General features: G+C 41.9%; 1 protein-coding gene across 1 annotated transcript; it reads left to right on the top strand.

The window, feature by feature from the left end:
- Window positions 1-1,340: 1,340 nt before the first annotated feature.
- Window positions 1,341-17,631, top strand: WNT8B (Wnt family member 8B). Its single transcript, XM_040362334.1, has 6 exons — window positions 1,341-1,436; window positions 4,243-4,381; window positions 4,799-5,011; window positions 10,316-10,441; window positions 15,082-15,224; window positions 16,864-17,631. Exons 1-6 carry the CDS (start codon window positions 1,380-1,382, stop codon window positions 17,428-17,430), a joined length of 1,245 nt encoding a protein of 414 aa, XP_040218268.1. The 5' UTR covers window positions 1,341-1,379; the 3' UTR covers window positions 17,431-17,631.
- The last annotated feature ends 539 nt before the right edge of the window (window positions 17,632-18,170 follow it).

Below are 18,170 nucleotides of genomic sequence, written 5' to 3' on the forward strand. Positions count from 1 at the left end.
ATTAATTTGGAAGACTAATTTAACCCTGTGTAGCCTGTTTATAATTCTGCGTCCCAAAAAAAAAACCAATACTTCTGCCATCACTTGGCAACCATAAGCAAAAAAAAAATAATGCTAATTAATACCACCTGTATTTAAAATAATTGCACATCAGTGCATTAATGGATTGTAGATTTTGCCTGATTCCCATTTTTGTAACCGGAGGTAGATGTTTTAACCCCAGAAAAAGTTGCTTGTATGGTGTGACTAGAGTTCTCATTAGCACAAGGTTATATTGTGCTAAAGTACCTTTCATCCCAAAATACTGTTCAGCGATCTTTGCTAGGGACTGGTCTGCTGCAGGAATATGCACACTTAGGGGCAGATCCACAAAGGTATTACGCCGGCGTATCTCTTGATACGCCGTGTAATTTCAAATTTTGCGCGTCGTATCTTTGTTTTGTATCTTCAAAACAAGATACGACGGCATCTCGGCTAGATCTGACAGGCGTACGTCTTAGTACGCCGTCAGATCTAAGCTGCAATTTTTTGGCAGCCGCTAGGTGGCGTTTCCATCGTATTCCGCGTCGAGTATGCAAATTAGCTAGTTACAGCGATCCACAAACGTACGTCCGGCGCATTGTTTTTACGTCATTTGCGTTCGGCTTTTTCCGGCGTATAGTTAAAGCTGCTATTCTGAGGCGTACTCAATGTTAAGTATGGCCGTCGTTCCCGCGTCCAATTTTGAATTTTTTACGTTGTTTGCGTAAGTCGTTCGCAAATAGGAATTTGCGCAGAATGACGTTACCGTCATAAGCATTGGCTGTTTCTGGTTTAATTTCGAGCATGCGCACTGGGATACCCCCACTGACGGCGCATGCGCAGTTAAAAAAACGGCGTTTACGTAGGGTCACAACGTATTTACATAAAACACGCCCCATCACAGAGATTTGAATGGCGCGCCATTACGCCGCCAAAGATACACTACGCCGCCGTAACTTACGGCGCGAATTCTTTGAGGATTCAAAAAGGTATGTGGATCTGCCCCATTATTTGTAACTCGGTTAACTTCCTATAGGATACAGCTGCTTTGTCCTTTTATTTTAGTATTCTCTTGTACAAGGGAAATTGTTCTATGCAAATAAAGCATATGCAGACTTTAGCTAAATAGACTAACTGTTGGGTATGATTTTCTGTTTGATTGAAAAATCTAAATCTAATCCAGCACAACAGTGACCCACACAACATGGCCTTTATAATATTTGGCCATACTCTTTAGAAGCGGTCTTCCACATGTTCTATATTTTCTGTATTATAATGGATGCATCTCTTAAGACAAATGAATGAAGAATTCCTGGCATGTTCTGGATGGGGAAGCTGGAGTATGTTTCTTTCAATTAATGGTCTGCTCTGTCTCTTGCAGGTCAGTGAACAATTTTCTGATGACTGGTCCCAAGGTAAGAGACATTCCTTTGATCTATATTTACATTTTGCAGAGTGATTTCTGTCCTGTATGAGGTCTCCTTTGCAGAGTTGGAGGCCCGTCGCATATTACAGCTACACATTCATGTCGTTTTTGAGGCTTACGCATCTGCATTGTACAGTATCTGAAACTGCAATGCTCCTTACCTTGAATATGGGGATACTACTATAGAGGCAAAGGCAGAAGCAAAGCAAAGATTCCATCTTGACAAAATTATAATCCACCCATAGTTTATGATCGTTGGTAGTCTATTAACACAGAAATAACTTGAACAATGTTACTGAGTTGTATGGGCACTGCATGGTAATATCTTATATTTAGTGCCCGTTAAAAAAAATTCTCCTAACTGTATAGGAAACGGTAACAGTAACATAGGAACTCAGAGAAAAAAAGAATGAGCATGACAGACAAATTTTCAGAAGATATGGTTTGCAATTGCAGTCTACACATTCTGTCATTACGGGTGTCAAAAAAGGGGGCAAAACTGTACAACCTTTTACATCCTGTGTGATAAAAATGTTGTTCTTTAGAGGTCTTCCAGTATGTCAGGCTGTGCCCTGTCCATAAAGAGATTGTCACATTTATAAGTACCTAAATCTCCTCCTGTCTTAGACCAAGTCAGACTAAATAAAATAGGTATCCATAAAAATAGAGCAAGATAGTTGAAAATACCTTACAAACGATTATGTCATTCAGACTTATCGTATGTAAATCTCCCAGTTGCACGGGTCCACAGAAAAGACTTGAGTAGAACTGTATTAGACCCCTTTCACACTGAGGAGTTTTTCAGGCGATACAGCGCTAAAAATAGCGCTGCTATACCGCCTGAAAAACTCCTTCACTGCATACTCAATGTGAAAGCCTGAGGGCTTTCACACGGAGGCGATGCGCAGGTGGGAGAGAAAAAAATCTCCTGTCAGCAGCATCTTTGGAGCGGTGAGACGAGCGGTATGTATACCGCTCCTTCCCATTTAAAACAATGGGAAACCGCGGTAATACCGCCCGCAATGCGCCTCTGCAGAGGCGCATTGCGGGCGGTATTAACCCTTTATCGGCCGCTAGCGGGGGTTAATACCGCACCGCTAGCGGCCGATTCCTGCGGCAAAGCGCCGCTATTTTTAGCGGCGCTATTCCGCCACAGCGGCTCCTGCTCCAATGTGAAAGGGGCTTTAGAGACACAAGGAAATGCATGCATCCCTCTGACTGACTTGTTTCAGGGACAACTCTTTTCTCAAGGCTCTCGTAAATAAAATAGGTATGGCTCGTTTAGCAGTAACTAAGCAGAACATGGCAGCACACCAATTCTGTGCACAACCTTATTTTAACTTTCTTTAAAGTTGCGTCCATGATTGTGATCTGCAGTTCATCAGCGTTTTGCCTTGTTTTAGCAATTTGTGTTCTTTTTAAAGTGGAACAAAATTCCCCTAATAAAAAAATACTGTAAGCTAGAGTGTTTTAGGAAAGTGTTTTCCAAAAAGCCAGTGTAGCACTACACTCGAAGGAGCTGCTGGGTCAGATTTGGGCCCGCCGTTACCTTACTTTTCCATGCACTTGTCTCAGGAGTTCTCCTTGAAGAGTTGTCCATAAGAAATGTATGCACCAAACACGAAGTCTCTTTCAAGGGTTTTATTGAACAACAGTTCTCCAACAGATAGGTAGAGGGATGAGGAGACTGCGGATCATGGGTACAAACTTAGATTCAGAGGATTAACCTGGTTCCACGTTGGATTCCAGCAACCACTAGATAGGCCTACTCTCACTGGCCTAGCAGCTGGTGTGAAGCTCGCTAAAGTCTCTGCCACAGACTCGATAAGTTTGTCGGGCCCCCCTCCGATCTTATGCCACAAGATTGTGTGACTACTCACGCACTTTGTAGAAATTTCAATAGTACACAACTCACGATGCCAGGAATCTTTCAGCCAACCCGGCATCACAGTGAGGTAACACTGACAGGATAAGTCCTTCAATTGAATCCCAGTGGTTCAGCTCCCTTGACGTAGGTGAGATAGTAAAGGACCATCCCTGGACTAGTAGGCCCAGGCAACCTCAGTTAGGAAGCCTCGGACCAACCGGCCCCAAGACCATAAACAGCTCACACATCACCTGAGGCCAGGAGGGCCATCAGGTCAGGATCGGAAGACCCCGCCATAATGGTATCTTTCTCTTAAGTATCCTCCCCCAAAATGCACAGCGGGTTGACCACGCCCCCTGGGCCACTTCTGGAAAGATGTACCCAATGCATCCAGCCGGTTGCCTTTCCAACCTTGACCTGCGGTGACAGCAACACCCACTGTCAAGGGGAAAATCATGCAACCCAGCTGAACTGAAACAGAACTGTCAATTTTAGCATAATCTTTCTGAGCCAAACTATTGCTCAGACAACTATAATTTAAAACATAGCGCCCCCTCAATAGGAGCAAGCGCTACACCAGTATCTGTAAAATGCAGTTAGGGGACAATATAACTCTCCACAGGAGAACTGTCAAAAGATGTCAGTGGTCATTGAGGGAGTAACAAGGGAATTGCAAACCTAGCATTTTTTTCATAAATATTGGTGTAAACACAGGTGAAAATTAGCATTGCAGAAGGGTTAAATGTAGCAAAATGACCAGCATTTGCTTCACCAATTTTTTAAATTAGGACCCATTATTGGGATATTGAATATAGAAGCCAAAGCCTAACATCTGTTGAAAAAACAAGACCATCCTGTCTTAATTGTGTTCTACTACTACATGGAAGTAGATGAAATCACCATCTACTTTGATTTTTTTTTCCCATAGGCCTATCTTATTTACTCAAGCAGTGTGGCAGCTGGGGCACAAAGTGGTATTGAAGAGTGTAAATACCAGTTTGCTTGGGACCGGTGGAACTGCCCAGAGAGAACAATACAGCTTTCCAGCCATGGTGGTCTACGCAGCGGTAATTCTTTTTTAATTTATTCATCATATCTTGATTGTTGTATCTTGTGTGCTCTTCTTCCCTTCTTAAGAATATCTTATAAACTATTTAGGTAGGAAGAAGTTAATTACTTAAATTGTTTTAGGAATATATTTACTTAAGTTATAGCGTGTTTTCTGTGGCTTTATTATGAAATATTTCCTGGGCGACTTTTCTAAAAGTTTGTGTGGTAATGTGGGGATTTTGGTTCTTCTTCCTGGTGGTGGTGTTTTGCCATTTCTACCCAAGATCTATCACCTAACCCCCTTGACCTATTGCCAATGGATGCCTCCCGGAGTCCAAATTGATTCCATTCTATCAATCAATTCAGGATATATATTTCAAGATAAGTTGGTTGGGGTTAAAATCCCTCAATTTCCCAAGTATCCTCTTTTCCAGACTGGACCCCCCCTTCTACTGGATCTTCTACCACAGGCAGCAGCCTCTATGACTCCGGGCCTTCTTCTCCAGTCTGGAGCATTCACTTCAACAGGATCCTCTTCTCTAGACTCGAATCTCAGTACAACCGGACATTCTTATCTCGTCTCCAGATCCCATTTCCACCGAATTACCCACCTGGAGTATCTCTTTCTGCAGGATTCCTTTCTCCAGGTTAGAGCTTTCTTCTATTTCATGGCTCCATTGCTACAGTGCAAGTATTTCTTTCCAGATTCTGTACTTTTACAAAGTAATTTTCCCAGTCCTACAGACATTTCCATTTTTGGGTTTAATTATAAAATCAATATTTTATTCTTTTGTATCATTAACAAATCTTTGCCACATAACCTGCTAGTTCTACGCCATCATTTCAGCTTGAGTTTCTCTCATGAAAACTTTTTTTTGTGTTTCTTTTTCCCTTGATGGATGCTTCGTACTATATAGTAAAACAGGTCTTAGCCTTCTTTGTGTCATCGATCAATTCCTTAAGGTAATAAGGACTGTTAAAGACATTTTTTTTCTTCTTCTTAGGAGCATGCACCAAGCTCCCAACTATCTAAAGAGCCTAACACCACCAGGCTTTTCTTGACACTAAGATCTCAGAGATTATATTGAAACAAATAGCTCAATATATGTTTGTGCTCAGTAAAGAACTCACTAAGCATTGGTTGAATTGACCACATGAAAACATTGAGCACCAGGTACCATGTAGCACCTAGAGCAGTGGTTCTCATCCTGGGGGTCGAATGATGATTTGGCAGGGATCACCGAATCCTGGGCTGTTCGTGAAGCCTGCACCGCTCTCTCAGCCTTTTTTTCATGGTCGCCCAGCAGGGCTGTCCCTGGAGCCCGCAGCCACCCACTCAGCCTCTTCGCAGCCACCCATTCAGTTCACCACATGGCTGGGGGGCAGAGACTAGAGGTCAGCTGACTGGTGAAGAATGTGAAGTAGGAGGGGTTGGAGGAGACCTTGTCTCCTGATTTTGGCATAGGTGTCACTGCTGAGAGACACCACAAAGTCAGAGACACAGTGAGTAACACATGTGACTATAGTTGCTACTAAAAGTCCCCACTACAGTTCTCAGATCAGCAGATGACCTTGATCAAGAGCACCTAAGTTGGCTGATCAAAACTCCCCTCAGCACTGCCACTGATTCCACCCCCCACCAGCACTGCCACTCATCCCATTCCCCCCACCCCCCACCAAGGATTAAGAGAATGAATAAAAATAGAGAATACCTGGAAGGGAGAGGAAAAGAATAAGAGGAACAGAAAAAAAGGGAGAGAAAGAAAAAGAGAACCAGAAAGATGGCAAGACAGAGGGATGGAGGAAAAAAACAAGAAATTAGGATAGAGAGGGACAAAAGGGAAATAAAGGAGAACAAAGAGAATGAGTGGTACATTCTAAAATGTACCATAAGGGGGTTTTAATACTGTACGAGTGGAAGGGAGTGCTAAATGTCTGTGGGTTAGGGGTGCAAATTACTTGTCTTGCCTTGGGTGCTGAAAACCCACGCCAAAAAAAATATTTTACTGTTAGGGGTCCCACAACTTGGGAAATGTTATCAAGGGTCATAGCATTATAAAGGTTGAGAACCACTGACCTAGAGCTTATGACTTTGAGACCTTGAACTGAAACCTTGAACTGAAAATGTCTTCATGTTGTGGTACAATGTTTTAAACAGAAATCAAAGTAGTGGAGAATACATTTAAAAAAAATAATAGTTTACACATCTGATTTTTATTCTAGATGCATGACCTCAGAACATCTGTAATTGGTGAGTGGTAAATGGCAACCACTGCTATCGAGGGCTTCCAAAAGACAGTCTATAATTTGATCTTATATGTTTTTGTCAATGACCCCCGACATTATTTTTTACTTTAAGAAATACCTTTATAAGTTTAAATATGTTATATTTTGGGGGGAAAAAACTACTACCATTATTTTTGAGGGCAAGAATTAAAATGTACCCTTACAGTGGACACTAAAAACAACTTTGTTTATTGCCAATATAAGGATTAAAGAGGAAAAACTGTACTCAAAAAAGTTCAAGCGGAGAGCAAAGACTAGGCATCAGTATTGTCTGTGGTCTCACTGCAATATTTTTCTCCATGACCTGCGTACCATGCCTGTGTCCCTGTGTGGAGGTGCCAAATTGGTAGAAGAATAGGGCTTTGCTTTCTAACGTCAGAGTGACCACCTGATGACTGGTTATATAAAGACTAACGGAGGAAGAATGAAATAGAAGAAAGGAGATTCTTGCACTGCAGATCAAGGTAAAATGTCATCTTCTGCAAGAAGATCACTGAATGAAAGTGTAGTGACATCAACAATTCTCACACCAGATCTTTTGGTGCAAGCAGCCTAAGACAGTGTGTTTTAGGAACTCACACTCCACCCGCACAGCTGTTCTATTGTGGACCATAAAGAATTGTGATTTTAATTCTGAAAGAATATGGAAATCAGTGGTGAGTGAACACTTCATGAAGAATTTCAAGGAGAGAGGTTCAATTGTTGGGAAGAAGGCTTCAGGTCGCCCAAGAAAGTCCAGCAAGTGCCAGGACCGTCTCCTACAGCTGCGGGATCTGGGCACCACCAGTGCAGAGCTTGCTCAGGAATGGCAGTTGACAGGTGTGAGTGCATCTGCACACACAGCAAAGAAACCACCTATCTCCAGGAAAAACATCAGGGACAGACTGATATTTGGCAAATGATACAGGGATTGGAGTCCTGATGACTGGGGTAAAGTCATTTTCTCTGATAAATCCAATTGTTTGGGGCATCCAGAAAAAAACATATCCAGAGAAGAAAAGGTGAGTGCTACCATCAGTCCTTTGTCACGCCAACAGTAAAGCCTAGGGAATGGGCTCACTCACAATTTTGCCAAAAAACACTGCCATGATTAAAGAATGGTACAAAAACATCCTCCAAGAGCAACTTCTCCCAACCATCCAAGAACAGTTTGGTGACAAACAATGCCTTTTCCAGCATGATGGAGCACCTTACCATAAGGCAAAAGTGATAACCAATTGGCTTGGGGAACAAAACTTTGAAAACTTGGGTCCATGGCCAGAAAACTCCCCAGACTTTAAAATTTTACTAAACTCACCACAGTAAAATCAGTATGTATATGCGGCATAGCATGCATGTTATATTCACTGTGGAATTTAAGGGGCTTTCCCTCTTCATTGTGTAAAAAGGCTGTGTTGTCCTGTATGCACAGATCCTTCCCTCCTGCACTGTCTATCTGGGGAAAGCCAGCTAACACAGGCAGAGTAGCCAAACTGCACATGCTCAGTTGTCTTTTATGCTGGAGAGAACAATTACTTGTTCTCAGAGATAGCTAGGTCACATGATATTGACATCACACATGTGGGCGTGTATACAGGCTGCAGTGGAAATCTCCTCCTTCCTGAACTCTCAGCACTGGAGAAACTGTGCAGTTTCTCATGTAACCATGGTATACAGATCATCCAAAAAGGTATACAGTGACAGTATTTTAATGTAAAAAGAAGATTTAGAAGCTGTGGGCACTGTGGGGGGTGGGGACGCCTGATTAACTATTTTCATATTACTGGGTTTAGCAACACTTTAAGCTGATTGAGAACTTGTGGTTAATCCTCAAGAGGCTGGTGAACAAGAAAAACCCCACAAATTCTGACAAACTCCAAATGTTGATTATGCAAGAATGGGCTGCCATCAGTCAGGATATGACCCTAAAGTTGATTCACAGCATGCCAGGGCAAATTGCAGGGGATTTGAAAAAGAGGGGTCAACACTGCAAATATTTGCATAAACTTAATGTAATTGTCAATAAAAGCCTTTGACATTTATGAAATGCTTGTAATAATACTTCAGTATACCATATTAACATCTGACAAAAAGACCTAAAAACCATTAAGCAGCAGACTTTGACACAAATATTAATTTTCACATTCTCAAATTTTTGGCCGACGTATATCGGCGTTAGGCGGTCCTTAAGTGATTAATTGAGCAAGCTGAAGTTAGAAGCTGATTGGTTACTCTACATGGCTGCACCAGATTCTGTGTGCACCAGTTTTAGTAAATCTCTCCCACAGTGACTGAGAATTTGAATCTGTAGGGAAAGAAATAGCTCTAATTTTTGACTCCGTATTTAATACACATATTCCAGGGCTGTCATCCTGATCTTTGCTTAGTGAGTCACTGACCTAGTACGAGCATGTAGGGCAGGGGATGATACTTTTCAGACTTGAATAGCTGCATGCTTGTTCCAGGACAGTTATTAGGTAGTGAAACAAGGATTAGCATGACAGCACCTAGGACTGCACCTTTAAAAACAATGTGAGCAATAGCAGTTTCCATATTTCTATCCTCACAGGTCCACTTTAACCAACACCACAGGTGGAGAGCGTGGACATGCAAGCAGCAAGGCATGTGGGCCTCCAGGTGAAGGGGACCCCAGGAGGGTATTCAGTGCTGTATACTTTATGCAATGTAGGTTTTATTGGTGCACAATGTATAGATATCACCATTTATGAAGGTGTTTGTGGACTTATGCATCATGTGCACAAATTTGCATAAAACAGTGTTTTCAAGACAAATTGCATTGAGAACTATATTAGAGATGGACAAACGGTCTGTTGTCTGATTTTCGTATGGTCAGTACACAAATCGGTCACACAAAAGTCAAAAGTACAAAAAAGGAAGGTTGGAATCAATGCTCACCAAACATGAAATTATCAGAAGGGGCACAAAGGGTGGAGCTCAAGAGCTGAAAATCCTTGTAGTACATCACTTAGTTCGTGTTTGTGGCACGACAATTGTGTACCGTTAGTATGCAAGACAAGATCCTGGCACATGCCCTTTTGACAAAAATCAGACGCTCGGTTGGCCAACAATCAACAATCATACCGTGTGTACGAGGCTTTAGGCTGGGTTCACACTGATGCAAATTAGATGCGGATTTCCCCACATCCAATTTGCATGATAGGAGACTGTGACCTGCTCTCAATGAAGCCGGTTCACACAGCTCCGGGATGGCCACAGAGCACATTGCACAGGGGTCCTGTGCGTCTTTGGCTAAGTTTCAGGTCTGAATTCAGGCCTGAAACGGAGAACAGGGGCGCATGGACACAGTGTGAACCCAGCCTAAAGCCTCGTACACACAACCGAGGAACTCGACGGGCGAAACACATCGTTTTGCTCGTCAAGTTCCTTGTAAAGCCGTCCAGAAACTTGACAAGCCAATTTTCTCCATTCCCGTCAAGGAAAAAGAGAACATGCTCTCTTTTTTGCTCGTCGAGTTTCTCGACAGTTTCCTCGACGAAAATGTACACACGACCGGTTTCCTCGGCAAAAAAATATCTCCCAGCAAGTTTCTTGCCGATTTTTGCAGAGAAACTCGGTCGTGTGTACGAGGCCTAAGTGTTAATCTTAGCTATAATATAAGTAAAAAAAAAATTACATTCTAAACATGCATTATTATTTTATTCCAGCAAATCGAGAAACTGCCTTTGTGCATGCCATCAGCTCAGCTGGAGTAATGTACACACTCACACGGAACTGTAGCCTTGGAGACTTTGATAACTGTGGTTGCGATGACTCCAGAAATGGACAACTTGGTAAGAAAATACAACTAAAGAGTTCTCTTGTGTTCTCTCTCTGATTGTGTGTATATATATATATATACACACATACATACATACATATACACACACACACACTGTATTGTATTTATATCCTATCACTTCTTAATCAGCACTTAATGCAGAGTGAACGATAAGCAACCCTGGTCAGAACAATGCAGAGAACATACTTAAAGCGGTGGTTCACCCTCCTTCACATCATTAGACCATTACATTCGGCATCGTAGCGCGAGCTACGGTATGCCGGTCTTAAATTTTTAATCCCTGTACTCACTGTGCTATCGATGATTGAAGAATCCGACTCCCGCGGGGAATGGGCGTGCCTATGGAGAGGGAGGATGATTGACGGCCGGCTCTGGCACGTCACGCTCCCCGAAGACAGCCGGAGTAGGTCTCGGCTATTCACGGCGCCTGCGCACAGGCTATGCGCAGGCGCCGTGAATAGCCAAGCCTATTTCGGCTATTTCCGGAGAAGCGTGACGTGCCAGGGCCGGCCGTCAATCACCTTCTCTCACCATAGGAACGCCCATTCCCCGGATTCTTCAATCATCGATAGCACAGTGAGTACGGGGATAAAAAATGTAAGACCGGCATACCGTAGCTCGCGCTACGATGCCGAATGTAATGGTCTAATAAAAAAAAACATATTTTTTTTTTTTTAACAGGGTGAACCCCCGCTTTAAATAATGCTACCCTTCATCCCAGCTGCAAGGTGTGATGAACCATTCAAATTGGTAAACCATTTTAAACCCGGCATGTACAGGTTGCTTGCTCAAAAAAACACTGGGAATGACCAGTGAAGGTGCTTTTAGAGATAGACTGTTTGGAAAAGCATCAAAGCATCCACATAGGCAGTTACTGACTATCCGGTGGGTATTTATACACTAAGTACAGGAAGTAATATTTGGATTGCCATAGCCAAATGAAGTTTGAAATACCAATATTAACATTAAATTACAAAATGGTTTAACAATAATGCAGTATATATTAGTGTTTTAAGTGGAGTTTTCCCCTACGTATCCATGTGGTGTAATATGACTACAGTTGTGCTCATAGTTTTACATACCCTGGCAGAATTTATGATTTCTTGGCCATTTTTCAGAGAATATGAAATAACACAAAAAATGTATTTCACTCATGGTTAGTGTTTGGATGAAGCCATTTATTATCAACTGTGTTTTACTCTTTTTAAATCATGACAACAGAAACTACCCAAATGACCCTGATCAAATGTTTACATGGTGATTTTGGCCAGATAACATGCACACAAGTTGACGCAAAGGGGTTTGAATGGCTATTAAATGTAACCATCTTTACCTGTGATCTGTTTGCTTGTAGATCGTGTGTGTGTGTGTGTGTATAAAAGGTCAATGAGTTTCTGGACTCCTAACAGACCCTTGCATCTTTCATCCAGTGCTGCACTGACCTTTCTGGATTCTGGATAATTACCAAAGGATCTGCGGGAAAGGGATATAGTTGAACTGTATTAAACAGGAAAGGGATATAAAAAGATATCCGAGGAATTGAGAATGCCAATCAGCAGTGTTGCAACTTTAAATCAAGAAGTGGAAAATTAGGGGTTCTGTTGAAACCAAACCATGGTCAGGTAGACCAACTAAATTTCAGCCACAACTGCCAGGAAAATTGTTTGTGATGCAAAGAAAACCCCACTAATAACTTCCGGTGAAATACAGGACTCTCTGAAAACATGTGGCGTGGATGTTTCAAGATGCACAATAAGAAGGCACTTGAAGAAAGATGGGCTGCATGGTCGAGTAGCCTGAAGGAAGCCATTACTACGCAAATTCCACAAAGTATCCGACTTACAATATGCCAAACAGCACAGAGACAAGCCTCAAACCTTCTTGCACAAAGTTATTTGGAGTGATGAGACCAAAATTGAGCTTCATAACCATAAACACTACATTTGGAGAGGAGTCAATAACCATAAACACTACATTTGGAGAGGAGTCAACAAGGCCTATGATGAAAGGTACACCATTCCTACTGTGAAACACGGAGGTGGATTGCTGATGTTTTGAGGATGTGTGAGCTACAAAAGGCACAGGAAATATGGTCAAAATTGATGGCAAGATGAATGCAGTATGTTATCAAAAAATACTGGAGGAACATTTACATTCATCAGCCAGGAAGCAGCGCATGGACATTCCAACATGACAATGATCCAAAACACAAGGACAAGTCGACCTGTCATTGGCTACAGCAGAATAAAGTGAAGGTTCTGGAGTGGCCATCTCAGTCTCCTGACCTCAATATCATTGAGCCACTCTGGAGAGATCTCAAAACGTGCAGTTCACGCAAGAAAGCCCAAGAATTTACAGGAACTGGAGGCTTTTTGCCAAGAGGAATGGGCAGCTTTCCCATCTGAGAATATAAAGAGCCTCATCCAAAAATACCACAAAAGACTTTAAGCTGTCATTGATGTTAAAGGGGGCAATACACGGTATTAAGAACTGGGGTATGTACATTTTTGATCAGGGTCATTTGGGTAGTTTCTGTTGTCATTATGATTTAAAAAAAAGTAAACACAGTTGATTGATAATAAATGGCTTCAGCCAAACACTAACCATGAGTGAAAGAAAAGTTTTTGTGTTATTATTCATATTCTCTGAAAAATGGCCAAGAAATTATAAATTTGGCCAGGGTATGTAAATTTATGAGCCCAACTGTATGTAGCACTCAGCTGGGGAAAGACATAAAGTGAGCCTGGTAAAGTGCAGTTTTAGTAATGTATTAGACCCCTTTCACACTGGAGGAATTTTTCAGGCGCCTTATAGCTAAAAATAACACACGTAAAGTGCTTGAAAAATGCCCCAACTGCAATCCCAGAGTGAAAGCCCAAGTGCTTTCACACTGGGGTGCTGCGCTGGCAGGACATCAAAAAAAGTCCTTTAAGCAGCTTCTTTGAGGCACTTTAAGAGCGGTGTATACACTGCTCCTAAAGCGCCCCTGCAAAATGCCTCGGCAGTGCTGCCTTGTGGCCGCTTTTAACCCTTTATTCGGCCGCTAGCTGGGGATTAAAAGCACCCCACTAGCGGCCGAAAAGGACCTTTAAAACGATGGTAAAGCGCCGCTAAAACTAACGGTGCTTTAACGCCAACGCTCCCGCGCTTTCAGTGTGAAAGGCATCATGTGCACTGCCTTTAGAATGTTTTGCTGTAATCTGATATTGAAGTATGGTACTCCGTAAACTTTATTATAATTTAACCAATAATTGCAAACACTGCATAGGCCCGGGTTCACACTTGTATGACAAACGCTCCGACTTTCGAAGCTCATGACGTGTGTAAATCAATGTTTCCCTATGAAAGCCGTCTTAACTTGTCCGACACAAGTCGGTCCGGTCCGACTTTGAAAATGCTCCCTGTACTACTTTGATCCAACTTCAGCCCATTGAATATCATTGAAGTCGGATCAAAGTAGGATCCTTGTCCTAACCATCCGACTTGTGATATCCGACATGGTGATTGCAGCAGCAGTAAAAAGAATTTATGTCATTTTGGGATTGTTTTGATTGGTAAAAGGACAAGTCGTACCATATCAAAATCAGAGCAAAATCTTATCTTGTTCATTCAAGTTGGATGGAAGTAGGACCGATGTAGGACAAATGTAGCAGGGCAAAGTAGGATGACAGTCTTAGAACAGTCGTGTCGTATCAGTGTGAACCCAGCCACAGATTTTTACCACAGGTCTGCTAATCTTTTTGGTTAATTTACTAAAGGCAAATACACTGTGCACTTTGCAAGTGTAGTTGCAATAATTTTCCCCAAAGCTTAGTGAATGTGGTGAGGATCATCTTTGTAAAGAATACCTAAGCAGATGCAAGGAAGGAGAAAAAAAAAGCATTTTTGCATGCACGTAATTGGATGATAGAATCAACAAAGCTTTACCACATTCACTAAACTCTGGGGAAAATGAGTGAAACTGCACTTGCAAAGTGGACAGTCTATTTGCCTTTAGTAGAATAAACTGCAATGACGTTGGAGGCAATTTATTGTGTACATTCTCCCTAAAAAGTAAATATGACAAAAGGAAAACTCTCTGGCTCACTGATATTTGCTGATAATATGTAAATACTTTTTTTTTTTTTTTAGCCTGACAACTTTGCTTCTGTTGTCCAATCTGCACTAGATGCCTCTGCTGTACTATGTTATGAATACACATATCTTTAAAGGGTCAGCCTACCTTAAAGTGATATTTTTGAAGTCCCTGGCTTCTAATTTATCTTGAAAGGTAAATCAGCCTGACAAAACTCTATTCTTTTCTACAAAACTCTATTCTTTTCCACATGGGAGTGTTCAGTGTTCCTGCCCATCTTTTCCCCTACTGTTGCATTTTCCATAGTATAAAATAAAATTCCAGTTAAAAAATGGGAATCGCCTACGATGGCCACAAGAGCCAGGAACACAAGTGTACAAATATTAAAAACAGAGTCCCTCAAAAAAAAAATGAAGGGATTGTCAGGTGTTTAAATTCCCAGCAATACCAGTTTTGGGTAGTCTGACCTTTTAAGCATATCCTGCATTAAAAACAGTATATCTAACGTTAAAATAATTAAACAAATCATATCAGGTGTTTCATTTGTCTGCTCACAGGAGGACAAGGGTGGCTTTGGGGTGGTTGCAGTGACAATGTTGGTTTTGGAGAGGCAATATCTAAGCAGTTTGTGGATGCACTGGAGACTGGACAAGATGCTAGAGCCGCCATGAATCTTCATAATAATGAGGCTGGAAGGAAGGTATAGCCATGTCAACTGTTTATTTTTTTCCATAATTTTTATTGTTCTGGTGCTCTTTATTTATTCACTGGTTAGAGTGGGCCTAATATAAGATATGCTTATATGCTAAGTCCATGTATGTGATGTGTAACTGTAAAGCTGATCATTCATGTAAGGATTTACAGCCCACTGGACAGAACGAGAGAGACAGATTTTCATTTACACTTTCCAGGACCAGCCGACACTGTTAGATAAATAGCAAATGCCCTTTACAGGCAGAGACCGTGGGCCCCTTGTTTGTGTAGCAACGTCCTAGTGCCCAGCTGTCCTGTAGCTACTGGTCCCAGCACCACCTCTTCAGGCTCTGCCAGCCCACCTGGCTGCCCTTTTCTCCAGCCCCCTTGGCTAAACTTCCACAGTCCTCCCAGATTGACTCTGTATCCATCTCAGACTGCTCTCACTCGGTCTTCCCCGACTGTAACACTCACCAGCCCACCTAGCTGTCTTCCTTCCTGGAGATTTGCCTGGCAGTGTTCTCCTTCTGCTCCCATGCCTCCAGTCAGGACACCCCTGTGTTTTGTGAAGAGGGTCCCTTATGCAACCAAGCTCCCAGACCCAAGGCCACCACCCCTCCACAGACTAGCGGGTTACCCTCAAGGTTCTCCAACAGCCTCCTAACACTTCATCTCCAGCTTCCACCCAAACTCTACTGCCCCAGCTGAGCAGACTCAGAGTATTTGAGGGGGGCCTGCCAACCCCATCTGTTGTCGTATCAGATGTCGTATGGTCAGGACCCTGTCAGATATCAGATGTCGTATGGTCAGGACCCTCAGGAAAACTCCAGGCAGATCCTCCTCACCTCCATTTCCATTCTTCTGGAAGTTTCCAGCAAGTTCCAGAAGTAGGGGGAGGTTTCAGAAGTGCTGCAAGTGAGTCATCCAGCCCTCCACGAGTCACTCACCCTGACCCAGATAAAAACAAACAAAAAAAAAACACACAGACTTGGCTGCCACCCGAGCCTAAACAATTTTCCTGCACTAACAAAAACCTATTCTGGCACACTAGAGGGTGCTACATTAGTTTTCACAGAAATCACAGTACCCTCCCTAATAAAGCCTTTGCCTGCTCATCCGAGGGACAGAACCAACTTTGTTTAGGAATTATCTAGAGTCAGAATTTATTTCTTGGTGTAGAGATGATACAGATCACACCCCACTGATCACTTTTACTTGCTGCAAAGTAAAAATGTTGCAATCTGATCACTGAGGCCAAGAAGACTGCAGCAAACTGATGAGACATCTCAACCTAGGCAAAGTCAGTTACCTGGAGCTCAAGGACGGCATATTAATGATAATAGGTGCAGTTATTGTCACAGTCAGAAATGTATTTATACAAACTTGTAAATTCTTGGGAGGTCCAAAAAATATTCCAAACCTGTTAGATTTTTATGGTTGCCACTTCAGGGTCCATACTTAAGTTACATAGATACTCAAATCTAGCTAGTTCAACCAACACAAAAAACAAAACAAAAAAACAGACACACACCTATTTATTGCAGAACAGAAAAGTATATGTTAACTTTTCTCTTTGATATGGTATATACTGTGTATTATATAGTAAAATACTGCAATGTCCTGTTTCCTACTTCCATTCTATTTAGGCAGTAAAGACTACAATGAAGACGACATGTAAATGTCATGGGGTTTCTGGAAGCTGTACAACTCAAACCTGCTGGCAACAGTTACCGGAATTTAGAGAAGTGGGATACCATTTAAAGGAAAAATATCACAAAGCTCTGAAAGTTGATTTGCTGCAAGGAGCAGGGAATAGCGCAGCCAGCAGGGGTGCTATAGCCGAAACATTTAGCTCCATTTCAAAAAAAGAACTTGTCCACCTAGAAGACTCACCAGACTACTGCCTGGAGAACAAGACTTTGGGCCTGCTGGGAACAGAAGGCAGAGAGTGTCTTAAGAGAGATAAGATGCTTAGCAAGTGGGAAAAAAGGAGCTGCAGACGCTTGTGCGAAGATTGCGGATTGGTGGTGGAGGAGAGAAGAGCAGATATGGTCTCCAGCTGCAACTGCAAGTTTCATTGGTGCTGTGCTGTTAAATGTGAACAGTGCAGGAAAACGGTCACAAAATATTTCTGCGTCAAAAAGGAGAAGCGTGAGAGGAGTGGTGGTGGAATCCCCCGCAAGAAAGGAAGCAAACTAAGAAAGAAATTTTAGAAGGCTGTAATTAAAACATTTGTGAGACTGCAGCCTATGCAGGCGGATATCCACAATGGATTTCTCCATCTGGTGAGACTAAACTATATGGTGTACAGCAGTATTTTCCAAACCATTCTTCACTATAATTGTGCATGTTTTATACAGAGGATCACAGGTGTATTAAAATGGACCTTGCAAAAAAGCAAAAACAAAAACAAAAAAACAACAAAACAGAATAATCTACACTAAGCAAAAAAAAAAAGAGTCCAGTCGAACTACTTACAGTAATTAAAAGAGAAACAATAGCGGTTTGGGGGTTATTTACCGTTTTAAACATTATACATTTTTAGATGCATTATAGATTTTCCTAATTATTATCTAAAATCTTTGATTTTCAATTTAACATTTGCTGTGATGTGCACTCATGACGTAAGGTTTACAGAGCACTGAAACACAGAGCTGTTTGCTTTCAGACTGTCACTCTCTATCCGAAGCAACATAAAACAAGGAAACGACATACATGCTAAAATGCAAAGGCTTTAGAATTTATATGGAAAAGGTGAGGAATAGCTAGTGATACAAGAACCTTAAAGGAACACTAAAGGTTCGTATTTTATTAGATCAATTGATTGCTGTCAGCTAGAGCATTTAAAAATCACTTACCTCGTTTTTCCTTTTGACCTCCAAAATACAGTAATCCAGGTTTGAAAATGCTATTTCCTGTCACTCCTCTTCTTGCTTTCCACCAGCATCTGAGC

The sequence above is a fragment of the Rana temporaria genome, chromosome 8, assembly GCF_905171775.1.
Source record: "Rana temporaria chromosome 8, aRanTem1.1, whole genome shotgun sequence".
NCBI lineage: Eukaryota > Metazoa > Chordata > Amphibia > Anura > Ranidae > Rana > Rana temporaria.